This window comes from Phyllostomus hastatus, unplaced genomic scaffold, assembly GCF_019186645.2.
Source record: "Phyllostomus hastatus isolate PE091 unplaced genomic scaffold, TTU_PhHast_1.1 phas_contig_34, whole genome shotgun sequence".
Classification (NCBI taxonomy): domain Eukaryota; kingdom Metazoa; phylum Chordata; class Mammalia; order Chiroptera; family Phyllostomidae; genus Phyllostomus; species Phyllostomus hastatus.
In genome coordinates this window covers 58,331,742-58,350,448 of record NW_025333857.1, presented here as the reverse complement: position 1 = coordinate 58,350,448, position 18,707 = coordinate 58,331,742, and the positions used below count along the sequence as shown (strand labels likewise).

Genomic DNA, 18,707 nt, shown 5'->3' with positions numbered 1-18,707 from the left:
TGTTGTTAAAATTACGTAGGTTGAAGAGTGCAGAAAGTGTTTAAGAGCATATGAAATGTTTATAAGAGTGTGGGAAAGGCTAATAAGAGAGTGGGAAAGGTTTATAGGAGTGTGGGAAGGGTTTATAAAGCCTTAAAATATATATATAAATAATAAAATAAATGTAATGCTGCTACTTTGAGGATTTTCACCTATTGCGGGAGTCTCTGGAACGTAACTCCCGCGATAGGTGAAGTATCACGGTACTATGAGTATTCCAGTTCCTCCCAGATTGATGTACAGCTTTATTCTGCTGTGATCTAGTGTTGGACTCATGGGTGATCACAAGGGAGTGTGCCACCAGCGGGGATGTTGGGCATGCTGGGGGTTTCATGAACTGCCCAAGAGTCCACCCTCACTATGCAGGCTCAGAAACACTGATATAATACTGAGAAGAAACTAATCCCTCTGACACAGAAGAATAAAATGTACTATTAAGCAAAGATTCAGTTCATTAACAATGACACACCTACCGCTGTGAGCACTGCAAGACGCTGGCCCGACAAGCATTGTCAGTCCTGTTGTCGGGTAAAGAGAACGTGTGGCATTTGCAACTGGCGAGGACACAAGTAACATTCTGTCATTTCCCTACCATAGAGCACCAGTGCCCCACCTTTCAGAAGCCCAAAGGTGTCATCATTTCTCCCCCAAACTGTGGCAGGCAGCCAGCCAAACCGGGGACAATTTGTCAGCTAAGTTGCCGCCAAGGATTCGTTTTATCTGGAGTCAGAGAAGAAGTGAGATGCACCACCTCCGGAAGATGGAGCGCCAGAGTTCAGACGGCTGTTTGTAAAGGTGGGTCTTCTGGGTCAGTCAGGTTGAAAGCCAAATTCCTACACCATGACCTATCGGTGCATTGCGGGACTGTCCTTCTTTGCCACTTTTGCTGCAAATTCATGATAAAATGAAGGTGTGACCCCAGTATATACTCTGAAGATTCCTATTTCAAAATGATGGGTTTATAAAATCCAATTGCAACATGTCAGGCAATGACAGGAGACATGTAAAAATAAGGATAATAGTGGAGGTGGAAATCAGCTAAGTATTAAATAATTTTCCAGAGAAAGAAGAGAAATTGCTCAAAAGAAACAAGAATCAGGCTCACATTCTAGTTCTCTTCTACCACTCTAAATGCCAGAAGGGAATTGAAGCTACATCCAAAGAATATGGAGAGAAAGTGAACGTAAATTTTGAATTCCCAGTTCATCAAGCTGTTAGTCGAATGTGACTGAAAAGTCAAAAATGCTTTTTCAAATTTTCAGAGTCAGTATGCCAATGCATCTTTGTGGGGGGAATTTGTCAAGTATAAACCCCTCAGAGAGAATGAAAATATAAATTGAATAAAGTTGTAAAGAAACAAGAAGATGAATTAAATCAATTCAGATATATGAATTTCACTGCGAGTTACAGAAGACCTAAGTTAATATAACTTAAAATCAGGAAGTTTATTATATAATATAATAAGAACTTTGCTCTACAGTCATTACTGTGGATATGTGTGATTTTACCACCACTGATTCAGTGTTCCTATGGTGGAGTTTCCCACTGCAAAAAGTATCGTTGACTTTCATTTGTTGTTTGTTGTGACAGTACCTTTTTGCACTGCTAATCCATTCTAGTTGACAGCCCTTGTTTTAAAGTATAGTTCCATCCTGCCAGAAAACATGGAATTTTTTTCTGTTTATTTATTTATTTCATTCAAACACTATTTATCAAAGCCCTATTGTATGTCAGATATTATGTAGCACCGTGGGTCAAGAGATACCCTGGCACTCAAAGAAGTTAAGTTCTTTGGGGGGAGTCAGTTCAGTTTCAAAAAGGCATGTTGAGTTTTATGCCCAGGAAGGACAGGGTAGTGGGAACCTGTGGAGTGAGCACCTAAAATGGACCAGGGGGGTGAGACAGAGCTTCCTGAGGAGCTTGTGTCTCAGCTGAGAATTAAAGGACAAGTAGTCGTTATACAGGTAAATGGGGAAGAGGGCATTGATTCAGGCAAATGGAACAACCTAAGTAAGCAAAGGTTGAAGAATGACCACAGAGCTTTCATGCGACTGAAAGCAGCCAACATGGAGGTCCCAGCAGGGGACGTGGAAAGGCGAGGAGCTGAGGTGAGCAGGTTTACACCGAGACTCGGAGCGGCCGTGCTGAGGTGAATCACCCTGCAGGCAGCTGTGCATCCCAGTCAGTCAGGAATGGGGATGGAAAAGATGAGTCGCAAAGCACTAATATATTTGTATCTCATTCTTAAATGACGTAGAATTAATTGTCAACATATTCATCGATTTGTGTGTTTTCTGAGTCAGACGTGGAGGCTCCCCAGATCACCTGCCCTAAGGACATAGAGGCCAAGACTGAGGAACAGCAAGACACTGCAAATATCACCTGGCAGATCCCAACAACTGAGGACAACTCTGGGGAAAAGGTGAGGTTTATGCAAATATCTGTGTCCTTTTCCAAGTGGATGCTAAATATGCTATAAATGTGTTTGATATTGAAGATTTACTGATACTCTAATGGTAGCATTCTCTCTCTCTACACTCTGCTGATCTGTATTTGACAGATGATCAGCTGTGAGTTTTTAATTAGAAATTTTTAAGTATAATGGAAAAGACAAATGTATTTGGTGACAAAAGTATTTTTTAAAAATTCCCAAATTAAAAGACAAATAGGAAATTGGAGGAGAATGCTTCAAACTTGTCCAAAGTTAGAATACTTATCACATAACATATTAATACAAATTTATTTTTCATCACGTAATTTTCAAGTGGACTAAGAAGGTAAACATATAATGCACAAAGGAAGGGTATATCTATGCCATGCAAACATATGAGATTTTAATCTTTTTTTAAAGATTTTATTTATTTATTTTTAGAGAGGGATGGGGGGAGAGAGAGAGAGAGAGAGAGAGAGAGAGAGTGAGAGAGAGAAAGAAAGAAACATCAATGTGTGGTTGCTGGGGGTCATGGCCTGCAACCCAGGCATGTACCCTGACTGGGAATCGAACCTGTGACACTTTGGTTCACAGCCCGCTCTCAATCCACTGAGCTAAGCCAGCCAGGGCTGAGAATTTAATCTTAATGTAAGACATTAAAAAACTACAAATTAAAATAATGACCTGGTTACATAGTTTTGACTTACAAAAAGCATGATATTTAAAATAGATTAGGGAACCTTGATACTGACAACCATCAAATATTGACAATGGGAGTGCAAATTAGCGCCATGTTTTGGGAAAGAAATTTTGTGTTACCTACAATAAAATGTTAATGACTTCGAAGTTAGTGATTCTGCTTATGAAAATTTATTATAAGGACATAATAAAAATATTTTTAAATTTGTGTAAAACTGTTCATCCTGGTGTTGTTTCCAATAGTAAAATATGGGATCAGTTCAAATGTCTTTCAACAGATTTTTCTTCAGCTGCTGTATATTTATTCTCTGGAACAGTATAGATGCAATTAAGACTCATCTTAAGTTCTAAAAACTATGTAATAACAAAAAGTGTTTTAAGATATTTACACTTGAAAAACAAGGAACAACATTTCAGATTGTGCTAATGCTACAAACTATGCAAATAGAAGAGTCTGGAAAGAAATACACCAAAAGACTGTGCCAGATTTTTTTTTCCTTTTTGCTATGTGTGAAATACTGTGTCATTTTTAACTTTCCTTTGCTAGTAATATATAAATCAAAACAAAATAAACACACTATTGACATCAAGTTTAACTTTCAAAATATTCTTTAACTCCCAAAGGTGGCCATTTACGTTCATCCAGCTTTTACCCCACCGTACCTTTTCCCAATCGGAGACGTCGCTATCACATACACAGCCAAGGACTTATCCAGTAACCAAGCCAGCTGCACTTTCCATGTCAGAGTCATTGGTAAGTCTTTGCATGACTTGGGTCGGTTTGTGGAAATAACCCCGTTCCTCGAGGACTTTGCCTCTCTGTCTTCAACAATTCCCTTTCTACTGGCTATTCCTACTGGCACTGGAACCTCATTGAGCCACCCCTTGGAAACCTCCATACTCCAACTGTCACAACTTCCCTTTGAGTTTCTCCCATAGGAGCCTTTTGAAAAGTTCCCAATGGTTGTCATCTCTTTTGGTGTAACTGTCGTGTATTCTCCAAGTCATTCAAATCTGGCTTCTGTCCCCTTCAGTCATATGAACTGTTTTCACCAAGGTCACCGACAATCTTGAGTTACTCCTTCTGCACGCTTTTTAGTCCATGTTTCCTTAGATTTTGCATGATCGGCTTATTCTCTCCTCTTCAAAACTGTCTCCTTCCCAGGTTCTCTGACACCAGTGTTTCCTGTTTTCCCCCAGTTTTTCTCATTTATCCTTCTTTACTGCTTTCCTAGGCTTCTCTTCCTCAGAACAACTCTCAAATGTGGATCAGCCCCAGGGTTCCCGCATCAGTTCTCTTCTCTTTCTCCTTATGGTTCTCCTGGTGATTTTGTTTCCATCTCCAGATAAGGTCTGTTTTCTGAAGTGCAAATCAGTGTATAAAACCATCTACTGAGCTTTCCCGTGTCAATGTGCCACAGGCATTTCACAGTCACCCAAACGTAATATATCTCTCAACTGAGAAAATGGCACAACCAACAACCCAGCCACCAAGCAAGAATCTGGGAGTCACCTTTGACTCTTCTTCCTCCATCACCAATGTCCAGTCAGTTCTCATCTACTGTTTTCATCAACTGAGTGTCTCTGAAGTCTGTTCCAGTCTCCCTATCCTCCCAACCCCTACTATAGATCAGTCCTTTTTTTTACTTTATTTTTTTTTTGGCCTGGTTTACTGTATCATCACCCAGTTGAGCTTTGTGCTTTTAGCCAAATCAGTAGTATTCAGTAGCTACCAAGTAGCAATACATGGAGAAGCAGGCTCTGTAGCTGTCCACCATGGTCAAGAGCACAGACTCTGAACCCAAACTGCTTGAGTCCAGCACTACCGCTTACAGGCAACGTGACGAGTCCCTTCTCTGTGCCTCAAGTTCCTTATCCAAAAAATAGAGTTAAGAAATGTATTTCCTCATAGGGGCTATTGTGAGGTGTTTATTTAGTTAAGCTACATACGTATAACCCTTGAACTAGTGCCTGACACATTAAGCTCTGTATAAATATTGACATTTTGTGACATTTGTCTCTGAGATATTTTAATGTGTTTATTCTAAAACCCAATACATTAAATTTACTTTAAGAATTCCACATAAATTCTTGAGATAACTAATATATATTTAACTGGCTCCTTACTCTAGAAATTACAGTTTTTTGGCAAAAGTAAATAAAAAGAGTCAAGTAGAACCCGGTCTAATTCATTTCATAGTACTTAGGGGTTTTTATTGCTTTTTAATTTTTTAAACATGAACTTTACCAGTCACATCAAAAATATTTTAGATTTTTTTTATGGAAATGTGGTCCAAGAGCTTGCCAAGTTTTAATGTTTCACAATGTGGAGTAAGCATGGAGTATGATAAAGTGCGTACTCCAGCATCTAGCTAGACACTCGCTGAATTGTCGAATTACGCGTATGCACGAGAGAGAATGGGAAGCAAGAGGAAGCAGGAGAAGGAGAGAGTACAGGAGAGGGAAAGAAGGAGTAGGGCAGGGGGATGGAAAGACAGAGACAGAGAGAAAATACTCCAAAGCCTGCATTTTCTGGTTTTCCTCAGATGACAGAGTGTCGGTGACTTACTGAGAAATGGGAGGAAGCAGGAATGCTCTTGCTGAGCATTCCACAGATTGTTGCCTCGCTTGCTTGGAGATGGACTGTCTCTCTCTCTCTTAGAGACGGTCCATCTGCCGGTACCTCCACTTCTTTTGACAGTTATTTTACATAGTCTGACTGCTAGCGCTCATGTACCTGTGATTCAACCTTAAAATTTTTGGCTAACATCAGATAAGTTCAGAAAATCTTGAAAATATGCATATACAATTTCTTTGGGAAAATACTAAATACCACCAGACTTTTCAGTTTATCTATGACTGATTTGATTCAACAACCTCAAAGTGCATTGACCTCCTATGAGCATTCCTTGGTGCTTTTCTTCATTCAACAACGTTCTCTGAGCACCGATGATGGGCCAAGCTCTGTGGAGACCCAACCACGTGCAAAAGACACTCCACCTCTGGTCAACAAATGACAGACTAGAAAGGTTGTAACCCAGAAGTACAGTGCTAATGAAATGACAAGCATGAAGAAAAGAGAAAAACTAAACATTTATTCATAAGACTTAAAGTAGAAAAGTCTATAAATTCACACAGGTACAGCTTACTTAATTTCAGAGTATGTGTTTTCATGTATTCTAGATTAAAATACCCTAGACTTGATACCTGTAACTATAATTTACTAGTTTAACAACCTCAACCAAGTCCTTTAAATTTACTGGCCTGAGACTCCTCACCTAGAAAATTAGAAAAATAATTTGTCCAGTCTCCCTCAAAGGCATGTGATTATGGTCATAAGAACATTTCAAATGTGTGAAATCTATAATGGCATTAAAATTACCTCCAATACATCTTCATTGTTCTTTCCTGGCAGCCTAAAAATTCTACCACACCCAATCAGAGCTCTGAAGCCTGGCTCACCTGTGCCCCCTCAAGCCCTCCTTCAGTGTGGAGTACAGTGCTCAGCAACACCGACTCACAGTTCTCTAACTTCTGTGACTCTCAGCCCTTCTGCACTGTAGCCCCCGACTCCCACGTCCACGCCACACCCTGTCCTTTGTCTTTGCCTAGAATCTGTCAACCTTACAACCCTTAGACTCCAGCGTCCCAGCCTTGGACATAACCTCCTGGCATTTTGGCAATATCAAATCCTTACACCTTGCATATCCTACAACACAACACAGATCTCTGCCCATTGTTTCTTCCCTGTAACCTATCTTGATCCTTCCAATAAGAGGGAGGATCATGGGAGTGATCCCAGTGCAATGACTAGATTGGTTATTTCTCTCCTTCTGCTCATCTGCTTATCTTCTGCTTATCTGCATCCTCACTTCCAGGCATATCAGCTCAACTAGTGCTGGTGGAACTCACAAAACGAATGCCCACCACATGCATGTGACCTTTTATACTACTGTGGGCACGGTGATTTTAGTAACCTGGTATTTCTTCTTTAAAAGGCAGAGGACAGTATGCAAGAATCAGCTTTTTCTTTTGATGTCGAGGCCAGGGATAAAACATGCCTCATGAGGAAGGGGCCCCAGGGGCAGCCTGGTGTCCAACCAGGTCAGGGTGTTTTGCCAGCACAAGTGGACATCAGTTCTGCCTTGCAACCCCCTCGTCATTTGTAATGTCAATCGTGACTTTCTTCCTCTGACTTCACGTTCTTCAGATGTAGAGCCACCGAGCATAGACAGGTGCAGATCCCCGCCGCCAACCCAGGGCTCCGCCGAGAAGCAGCACGCGGCCACCTGGGACGAGCCTCAGTTCTCAGACAACTCAGGTGAGGTCGCTGGCCTTCGGTTCTCACTACAGTGACACCGAGCAGTAGTTTATTTTAAAAAGCACAAAAGAGAAATGAAAAGTAAATTCTGTCTGTCTACTTAGACCGAATAATTATGTAAGGTAATATGTTTTAATGCCAGTATAATTTACAGGGGTGAGCAAAAGTAGGTTTACAGTTCATATGGAAAAGGGCATGCAGGTGAAGATGATCACAGTAGCTTTATTGACCCAAAAGAATGTCAAAATGCAACTGTAAGCCTACTCTCACCCACCCCTGCATGTGTAATTTAACGTTATTAATCTTACCTACCCATGAGGTTTCCCTTCATCCAGTCTTCAATGCACATTCGCTAACCTGTGCTTGGTGTTGTACTTGAAAGCATAATAAACTCATCGCGTCTCTAAGCTTACTTTGTCCTGAAGGCATAAATCGTGCACTGTATTGGTATCTCTAAGGCAGCTGGATGTATTCATGCTCATTTCTTAAACACTCGCCCCCAAAATTATGAGAGTTCATAGGAGAGCAGAACAATGGGTAAATACTTTTGAAGTTCCCTTTAAGATTTCACTAAAACCTAGTTAAGTAAAAATGCAAATTTATTAGATTTCTTATTTAAAATATCCCATATTCAGAAAGACTGACCTAATCAAAGCAAATAATTTATTTAGCAAGAATGCCTTAATTTAATGAAGTTTTTGAGTCCGCCGTTTCTATGTTATATAAACATTACATCTTTTATTGTCTATAGTGACCAAATCAACATAAAGTGAATGCTTTGCTGGTTTGTATAAATAGAATGTGAAAATTCAAATTCAATTAAGATGACTGGTAAAGCGACTGCCGACCAGTAACCCCCAGATCCGATCCCTTTTTTCCTCCCCAGGGGCCGACTTGGTCATCACGAGAAGTCATACACCAGGAGACCTTTTTCCTCAAGGGGAGACTGTGGTGCGGTACACAGCCACTGACCCTTCAGGCAATAACAGAACGTGCGACATTCACATTGTCATAAAAGGTATTCTCTTCCCGAATCTCCAGAAACCTAGTGGACATTTGATGTGTAGACTTGCTATTGTGAACCAATGTGGGCTTGGAGCAGTAGATTTGTAGTTAGACTACTACTGACAGATTTTATTTTGGTTTCTAGTTATTATTACTTGACTTCCTGATAAATAAAGATGTTGTCTTCCAAGGTGGTCTTTAACATTTTATTAACATTTTCTCTAAAGGTACAAAGTAGTGTCATGGTGTTATTTTGAATGCTTGAGGAAGGATATTCTGAAAATGCATTTACTACATTTCTAGTTTTCATTTTTAGTAGAGAATGCCAGAAGTAACAACCCCCAAATCAGAAACACTTTTAGCTTTCCATCAAACATGCACAACCATTAATTACACATAGGTACAACTTTGCAACTCTACCCACCTAGGGCTTGAAAAGCCCACCCCATGCAAAGGATTTGTGATGGAAGTTATTCTACGAATATGGTGGACAGGAGGAATCCTTTTTATAATTCAGTTTAGACTCCTGGAATTTAATTTATTTTCTCATACCACAGCATATGAAAAGAACATTTTTTTAAAACACAGGTTCTCCGTGTGAGGTTCCCTTTACACCGGTAAATGGGGACTTCATATGTACTCGCGATGGTGCCGGAGTGAACTGCACATTGAGCTGCTTGGAGGGCTACGATTTCACAGAGGGCTCTACGGAGAGGTATTACTGCGCTTACGAAGATGGCATCTGGAGGCCGCCCTATTCCACAGAATGGCCAGACTGTGCGAGTAAGTGGTGACTTTCTTCTGGACTTTTTTAGTGCAGGTGTTTTACATTTCTCAGCATGTAAAGAGGAAGTTTGCCTCCATTATAGGGATTAGGTTTGGCGAGTAGAAAACAGTGCCATGAACTTGAAACATTTGTGGAGAAATGTTCATTCCTCCATTTCAAATGTTACCCCACAGAACCTTGTTATTGGCTGGGTTGCTGCAGGCCAAGGTCTAGTTTCAGGCAAAACCACCCGGACCCTCTCATTGTTATTTACCAGAACTATCTGATGAGACTTGTCAGCATGTTTTTTTTTCTGACCTCTAAACTTGAACTTGAAGTAGAACCTCATAGACTACAGAAGAGATAACTTTTAAACTAAGAGCCAGTACAAGTGATGGAATGAGGGTACTCATATACTCTTCGATCTGATTTAGATTTAGAACTATTTTATAATCTTAAATATGTGTTGTTATAAAAATAACCCAATATCTTCATCTAGTGTAAATGATATTATCTGGAGTGAATAATTGATCCAGTACCATAGGTGGAGTTTAAATGCCAGTGTCATGGAAAAAGGGTAAAGCCCACTTAACTGAGCTATTTCTTTTCCAAAGTTGGGAAGCAAGTAGAAGCAATATCGCCCACCTCTGTGGTGGAATGTCAGGTGGTAGGAATTTAATGGTGATGCTATTAGAAGGCCTGACCTCTGAGTACTTTGGGACGACTTGCTGAGTCTAATTTCACCTAGGACAAATCTGTCTCTGTGAAATTACATGTTCAAGAACTATAATTTCACATAATAGAGAAGTTTAACCATCTATGGTTGAAAATATAATATAAATATACATGGCATAAATTTGAATAAATATAAAATATATTTTTATCCAGCCATGATTTTTCCCAGAAATATAATGAAAACAATTTTATTTCTTATTTTCCTAAATGATTGGAAAGTAAGGAATAACTTGTCAAAGCAAAGTCATCACCTAGTAACTGGGTTCAGTGCTTGTTTGGCTTCTACTCAGTTTATTATGATTGATTGATACTTAAAAACTTCCCATAACTGTCACCTCTGATTTTCATTACAGTCCAACAAATCGTATTGGAGTTAAAATGCTAAGTTACAGTTATTCCATGGAAAGTTAAATCTCTCTTTTGAAAACACTAAACAACTGAAGCTGTTTTTTCCAACATTTTCTAGTAAAACGTTTTGCAAATCATGGGTTCAAGTCCTTTGAGACGCTGTACAAAGCCACTCGTTGTGATGACACGGAGCTGTTGAAAAAGTTTTCGGAAGCGTTTGAGACGACACTGGGGAAAATGGTACGCAGCACCACCCCTCGCTGTTCGTCCTGTTTCGAAGGACGCTGTTGAGCTCTTCAGAGCCTCCCTGGGTCCCCTGCAACAGAAACTTCTTGTCCTAATGATTTGCCTCTTCTTTTTGATCCAGACGTGTTCCTAGTAGTTAGAATTATTCATAGGTTTTGGACATCTGGAGTGAATTATAAGTAAATCTGTATTTAAAAGTTAAAAAAATTTTAAACACTCTGAGTCAAAAAGTCAGAGATGCTTAGCATCCATGTGGTTTGAGAACGCCTGCTTTGTCATTGAAAGTAGGACAAACATGCCATTGTAGACTGTGTTTCTTTTATGATGAGATCAGTGGACATTTAAGGGTTTTCTTTTTCATGCATTTTTGTTTAGGACTCTTTCAGTGGTTATAGAAAAGCAAAGCAATATATTTAACTGTGTTGAGCATCTCGAAGGCCAAAAAAGAACTCTCTGCATATTTTATGCTAATAGAGTGGGTAGCTAGCTTAGATTTGGGATGGATTCTGAAAGTCGACTGAGAGGTCAGAGTCGATTTGATGTGGACTGTGAGGGAGAGAGTAGTCCGGGAGGCTGAGGATACAGGAACACAGATGCAGGAGTGGGTCCACATGATGGTGGACGTGAGTGAAAAGGGACCATTTCTGACTTCTATTTTAAAAAGTCCCCTTAATTGAGCTATTAGAGTAGAATAATTAGCCTAGAGTAAGGCTGGGAAGGAGTTGTTGGAAGTTTAAGAAAAGAGGGTATAAAAGAATTATAAAATAATCTTCCAGAGTAGAAGTGAATATACTAAAGAAATGTTGAAGGATTGCCAGTAAGCAGGGTTGTGTTCTTCTCAAGTTGTAATTGTCCACGTGGGTGCAAGTGTGGAGAAAGAAGCGCTATTAATTTAATGTTTAGCTAGAGGAGGGTTCTCTAGACAAACACATTGAGGAGGGTGCGTGCAAAGGAGCGATTTGTGGGGGTGGACCACGGAATCTAAGATGGGTGACTGGCGAAGGGAAGACAGCAACAGTTGAGGGCCGATGAAGAGGTGGTAGGCTCACTGGGTTATAAAGACTTGACAGTCAAGACTTGATGGATTCCTGGGAGGAGAAGAGGGTGCAGTTACTGGTAATGAGGTCTGAGGTTTTGACCATGAGAGCGAGTGACGAAGTGAGGCTGGAAGACAAGAGGCAGTGAGAAGCCCAGGAGATGGAAGGATTAGCTGGTGGACATAGGAATCACCTAGAATTAGAACAGGGGCAGTTACTCAGCGTTCTTGGTATGGGGATCGGGGGACTCAGGCTGGGGAGAGGCTGCAGATGACAGCCACAGGTGAGGCAGTGCGTGCTCTCCTTGATCGCATGCGTCTCAAAACTGTGAGGCACGAGACGATGTGTGCTCCGAAAGCAGCAGTGAAGAGTGAGGTGAACATCCCTCCACCTCCGTGCTCACCACTTAAGAAAACAGAAAGTGCATTATAGAATTGCACAACTGAAACCTGTATAATTTTATTAGCCGATGTCACCCCAATAAATTTAATTAAAAAGTAAAAAAAAAAAAGAAAAGCTAAAACTGGAAAGTCAAGTTTCATTGAGAGCACAGGTGAAGGCAGCATGGAAAAGGAGGTACAAACAAGAGCAGGAGGTGCTCTGATTGCTGACTGGGAGCTTCAGAGGGGAGGGTTGGGAGGGTTCCAGGACTTGGGAGAGGGGTGGGAGACCAGGTCAGAGGAGAAGGATCTGAAGAGACCTGTGGCTGAGAGTTCAGAGATTAGAGATATCCCAGGAGGCCTCGGGTATTTGTGGTGAGTGACTTAAACAGAGAAGAGGCATGAGAATAATCCCAGTGGTTCACAGGGAGTGAGAGGAGGAAGGGCAAGGGGTGGAGGAGGGTCAGGAGTCTTTTCAAGAACAGGCAGAGCTCCAGCCTCCCCCCCCGCGCCCCCGCCCCACTCCTACCGAGGGAGGTGTGAAGGCCAGAGCATGCAGAGATGTGAATTGCTTTTTGTTCTCTGCATTTTTTATTCGCAGGTCCCATCATTCTGTAATGATGCTGATGACATTGACTGCAGGCTGGAAGACTTGACCAAAAAATATTGCCTTGAATATAATTACGACTATGAAAATGGCTTTGCAATTGGTAATTAAATTATTCCGGGTTGGTAGTTTGCAAGACTAATCTGCAGAATTAGAACATAATTTCAGAAGAGTAGGGCAAACTAGAAGAATGAACTTTTATTAATTTCCTCATCAAGTTATTTTTGGATAATTTGATAGTGTACTTAGTGATCTTTATGGATGTATTAAATTTGGGGTATCCAATAAATTATTTTAAACTGTTAGGCAAAACTCATCAAGATGATAAGAACTAAAAAAACCAAGTCAAGAAGCTACAATCTGAATCCATATAGTTGATCATAATGATATTGAGGGCATCTAAATAATCTCAGATGCCCTCACTTATCCTTGTTGCCTTCAGCATAAATAAATAAATACATAGATACAGATATTTAAATATATGCTGCCTTCAGAAAATATGCAGATATCTTGAATAATCTTCACAAAAGAATATCTGCTTATGTGTATTACATTTGTAAAGCTGATTTTTTAAAAAATGGAGCAAACCCTGAAGGGAAATAGGAACTGATCAAAATTCTGCTGTTACCACCCATTTGTCTCTAAACCTAATTAACTATTGAGTCAAAGAAGGATGGTTTAAATGCCTGTGTAGCTCCATAGACTTTTCTTTCTACTTTTAATGTAATTACTGGTCATCTAAATGTAATGCAAAGTGCCTAAAAGTTATAATATGAGGCTTTAGGTGAAATTCTATATGTGGTGCCTATGGGTAATTTAAGCAGGGGTCAAGGGTACTTGGACATCTGGCTTAACCTTTGAAGCTAAATGCTGATTAAGATGTAACTGTAGAATCTTTTTTTCTCTGCCCCAAATGCCCAGGGCCAGGTGGTTGGGGGGCAGCTAATCGGCTGGATTACTCTTACGACGACTTCTTGGACTCTGTGCAAGCAACCCCCACGGGTGCCGGCAAAGCCCGGCCTTCACGGACTAAAAGAAGTGCCCCATTAACTGACCACAAAGTTAAGTTAATTTTTAACATCACAGGTAAGGACAGACCATCCATGTGAAAGAGCATCATTATGTGAAATTCTTGGTCGCAGACCTTTTTTTCAAATATCTGTTATCATTAGGAAATGCCCCCGGAAGTGAAAATTAGGCAGAGAGAGAGCACATTCGCCTAAGTCTCATGATTTTCTTTTTTTGCAATTTAACATCACAGATGTATGTTAGGGTGTTATTCTGAGAGCAGTAAGTACAGGTGTTGTTCTGACAGCAGCGAGCACCCTGCTTTGTTCTCAGCTTGGCATAGTGAACTAAGGCTTTAAAAAGCAGGAACACGTGGGAATTTAATATGCTATAATGAAGAACTCTGCAAAAAGGCGATTCAGATCCAGCGTGAAGGATTAAAGCAAATTACATTGTTCTTACTATTCCCCATGTACTAGTTTCTTAGTAAGTAGTTCTTACATTTGAGTTTGTTTTTCCTGGACTATTTTTGCTATGCCATTTCTTTTAGATAAAAACGAACTATGAATGGCTTCCTGAATATGTTATGTTTCATTTTGTCTCGTTTTTTTAATCTCAGCTAGTGTGCCTTTACCTGATGAAAGAAATGATACCATTGAACTGAAAAACCAGCAACGACTCATTAACACCCTGGAAACGATCACAAATCAGTTGAAAAGGACCCTTGACAAGGAGCCCCTGTATTCCTTTCAGCTTGCTTCGGAAATACTTGTAGCCGATAGCAACTCATTAGAAACGGAAAAGGCTTTACTCTTCTGCAGACCAGGCTCAGTGCTCAGAGGGCGTATGTGTGGTAAGACTTTGCCCTGCAGTCAAATAGAGTTGCTGCAGCCCTGGTCGGGTTGCCAGGTTGGTTGGAGCGTTGTCCTGTACAGCAGAAGGTTGTGGGTTCAGTTCCCAGTCAGGGTACATACGGAAGGCAACCAGTTGATGTTTCTCTTCCTCCCTTCCTCTCTCTTTAGAAATCAATAAACTTACCCTCAGGTAAGGATTAGAAATATGTATGTGTGTATACATGTACACACATATATATGTATATGCATATTGGGTTAAATGAGATGAGCAGAGCTATTTCACAGCTGTAATGGGATATGGAAGTGAAACCTACCTTTTGCTATCATTGTGTGGTTGTTACTGCTATTCTGTCTCAAAAGTCTAACCACTCTTGATAGGACAAGAAAACCATTTTTGATGAGGAATTCTAATCCTAGTTTTATTCATAGATCTTTAGACCTCACAGCTTTCAGCAGCACCTTCAATAATAATAATAATAATAATAACAACAATAACAACTAATCGTTTAGCTACTAATTTTCTATAATAATACTACCTTTGCTAGGAGACTTTCATGTTCCACTTTGATCTCAGAAATTCAGAACCACTCCAAGCCTGGGAAACAAGGAGACCAAATCTCCCAGGAAGGAAGGTCCTCAGATTGGCCTTTTTCTTCGAGGCCATGGCTCTGAGGATGCCTCAGACTTGCCTCCAATGGGCAGTGATTCTTGCAGGCAGAGAGAGAGACAAGGGTCCACCTGACTCACCTATTTCGGGCTCACCACTCTTGCCTGCTTTTGTCTCTGGAAGCGATGCTGTGTAATGGACAAGCACTCAGTTTCATCAGAGGAACCGCAAGACATCTTTTAGTATCTCAGAGCCTCAAATGAACCTAAACGTTCATAGCTTTATCCTTTTGTTCAGCAGTGTGTTAGCTTTTCTTCATTAGCCGAGCATTTCCCAAGCTTTCACACGCACACTGTAAAGCCCCCATCGCGTAAATCCTAGGCTCGGTAAACGAGAATTTGCACTTTCTCAAAAAACAAAATCTACTGTCAGTTTCTGTAAGGTTTACCCTGTGAGTGGACCTCTGGCAGACAGTTTAACCCATAAACCCATAAACAAGAAGACCTGGAAGCAGGCTTTATTACTTTCTCCTGCTTTGGGAGCAGAGCAGCTCTGAGGGTGCCGTTGCTGCTGCTTACGGAGGTTGGTGTTTCCCGTTTGTGTTCTCTGCAGTCAAATGCCCTCTGGGGACCCACTATTCTCTGGAGCGTTTTGGCTGTGAGAGCTGTCTGATGGGGTCTTATCAAGATGAAGAGGGGCAGCTCGAGTGCAAACCCTGTCCAGCCGGGACTCACACTGAGTATCTCCATTCGAGAGACAGATCGGAATGTAAAGGTAGGGGCCACCTGCACATTGAACACGGGGAGCCTGAATTCTGCCTCCAGTTATGGAGTGTAAATGGCAAATAAGATGAAATAAGAGCATCATTGAAAGCCACTGCATTCATTTATTTTTTTCTTTCTTTCGATTATAAAATGTTCCCTGAATGTTTTCCCATACTTGAAAGAAGTTCATTTATCTTTCCTTTTGGAATATTCTCTTGCTCTCAGTCAAACTCCACTGACAATAATTCCAATCTGCATTCATCAGCCTGCCTGGATTTTTTAATTGAATCTCACTTTAATTTGGGGGAAGGACTTTCATAACAGCCATCATTAGATTGCTTTTTTGTTAGAATGGTATTCGACCTGGTGGGATCAACTCTCTATTTACTTGGAAATTCATAACTACAGCCACGACATACATGTATTTTGGCTACTAAAGAAAATACTCAATATTTTCAAAGTGTTTCACTGTACTCTCAATGAACATTTTTGAAGGAAACATTTTCTTTCACAATTGAAGTTATGGTAAGACAGACCTCAAAGAAGGAATTTCAAAATCCGGCCTCCTTGCTGTTGTTGCAAAGGCAGCTGTGGACACACTCTGGCAAATACAAACTCAGGAGCAGAGCCGGGTGGAAGTGCCCTAAATACGTTATTAGCGTCCTGAAGCAGAGAGTCCTGTGGGGGACAAGGGCAAGAGGGGAGCACAGCACACCTGAAGCTGAGGACTCTGGCCTGACTCCTCTCCTACAGAACCATTGCAATGAGCTTTAGAAAGTTGCTTAATTAACCGCTCTGGGCCTGGTGCTGGGACGATGCTTACTTTCTACCCCTCCAGCCCTCCAATATCTCAGAGCCTCAAATTAAGCTAAATGTTCATAGGGAGTGTCTGTGGCTAGGAAGAGGTAGGAGGGCCAGTTTGTAATTAGAGCGACAAAGGTTCCAGCTTGGGTATGAGGCTCCAGCCCCGTTTAGGGTTTCGTTTCTGTCGCTCAAGCTGAGAGTTTGTATAAGAACTGGTTCCGCCGTGCTAACCTGCTCTCAGGATAGTGACTTTCTCAGATGCAGATTTCTAACTTCACTGCAGAACTACTTGCTGACCTTTCTTTGGGTCAAGCACTGTGCTGGGTAATCACAGAAGTAACTGGAATCAGGTTGAAACTTGCTGGGATGCACAAGTATGAGGAAGACTAAAATACAGTGTGTGTGCTGGGGGTCTGAGTCCTTCGTTCTGTCCTAAAACTAACATGCAGAAACCCCTGTTCTACACAGTACTAGTTTTTGTATAGCTTAATGCCATCGTTGTTAACCATATTACATTTTTCTGTTTTAGCTCTTTGTAAACAAGGCACCTACTCAACAAATGGGCTTGAGACTTGCGAATCGTGTCCCCTGGGCAGTTACCAGCCAGACATCGGTGCCCGGAGCTGCCTCCCATGTCCGACAAACACCTCAACGGTGAAAAGAGGAGCCGTGCACGTTTCTGCTTGTGGAGGTTAGCAAAGCCTTACACACTGATACTTCTTCAGACCCACTAGGTTCTATGCATGGAGCGGTGGAATATTTTCAGCAAAACCCTATGTTTGCTGTATGCAAAATATAAATAACTGTGTTCACAGAGTGTTTCCTTTTATGCAGCCAGCCAATGCTTAAGTGAAAAGTAGGAATGGAGCTAAGGTCAGCCTATTGCCAGAAATTGCAAAAGCTGCTACTGCTTTGCAGAATCAGTGGAACTGGATTAAAAATAAAAAGTTGTTGGCCTCACTCTGCTGCATCACGCAACAAAACAAGTGTGCCTGGTTGCAAGATGACTTTCTGAAAAAAAATATTGTGTATTCTCATTCTCCACAACCTTATTTAAAAACCTAAGGTCTATGGCAATCTAAAAATTAAAAAGCTGTTCCCTCAGGGAGTAAGTGATATTTTTAAGAAGGTAGTCTGCTGGTTCGCCATTTCTCTCAGACTACACACACTCACACACGCCCCTTGCACCCTCATTGCATGCCAATCATATAGAAGTCTGCCTTCAATTAGATACTGGCATTCCTAGAAAACAGCTCCTTAGGGCCTTTGCCGGTAGTAGTTGGCTGGGAGAGGTATCTAGCACTGCATCTTGGGAAATGTAGTTCTCCTAAGTTGAGGGCTACAGGGGAAGTATACTATTGGTTTTTATGTATTCCATCGGTTAAAATTATCTTAGTCTGGTAGGATCACAGCAGATGAAGGTCTGTTAGACCTGAGGACTTAGACGAGGAGTATTTATCAGCCTAATGTTTCACTGATGAGTTGAGAACTTAACTAGAACCTACTTGTCACTCATAAACCATGCCTGGTATGTAATACCAGCTTTGGATTTTTGTTTTTGAAAAGTCAAACAAGACTTCCCATTATGGTTGAAATAGATCTATTAGAGAATTTTATTTTTTCAGCATACAAACTAATTTGGGGAGAAAGTCAGCAGTAAAAGAATTCTCTCTCTCTTTCTTACTCCTTTTCTCCAACCACAAAAGCAACTAGGATTTTTACAGTAAAACAAGTTTGCATGAGACAGTTTTTTTTTTCCTTTAGCTTTCCGAGTGGGCCTTGGGGTTTGTCTAACAGCAAATTATTGCAATTAAGTGATTACAATTTCCAGAAAGTCTTCAAACTTCTGGTAACTGGCCTATTTTTCCTAATATTCCTAGCACAAGTGTAACCACATTCTGTTTGTCCTGAGTGAGAACTGGAAGTAACAGAACTCAGTGCTCTTTCCTGTGCTGCTGGATGACACCGTTTTACTTTAAACTTGAATTTGAGCTTTAAAATGGTCCCTTACACATTTTTTCTTAGGTTTTAGTACACTCTTTTCTTGCTATTTTTT

The 18,707-nt window shown here is 40.8% G+C and overlaps 1 protein-coding gene across 1 annotated transcript in view; it reads left to right on the top strand.

Annotated features, from left to right (window-relative positions):
• SVEP1 (sushi, von Willebrand factor type A, EGF and pentraxin domain containing 1) overlaps positions 1-18,707 on the top strand; it is a 161,474-nt gene that overhangs the window by 65,231 nt on the left and 77,536 nt on the right. The window contains exons 7-18 of the mRNA XM_045840312.1: positions 637-834; positions 2,343-2,461; positions 3,794-3,923; positions 7,380-7,490; positions 8,377-8,508; positions 9,084-9,278; positions 10,463-10,584; positions 12,609-12,717; positions 13,536-13,700; positions 14,242-14,475; positions 15,696-15,857; positions 17,181-17,342. Coding sequence (XP_045696268.1) covers positions 637-834; positions 2,343-2,461; positions 3,794-3,923; positions 7,380-7,490; positions 8,377-8,508; positions 9,084-9,278; positions 10,463-10,584; positions 12,609-12,717; positions 13,536-13,700; positions 14,242-14,475; positions 15,696-15,857; positions 17,181-17,342 — 1,839 coding nt within the window. The remainder of the gene's footprint in view (positions 1-636; positions 835-2,342; positions 2,462-3,793; positions 3,924-7,379; positions 7,491-8,376; positions 8,509-9,083; positions 9,279-10,462; positions 10,585-12,608; positions 12,718-13,535; positions 13,701-14,241; positions 14,476-15,695; positions 15,858-17,180; positions 17,343-18,707) is intronic.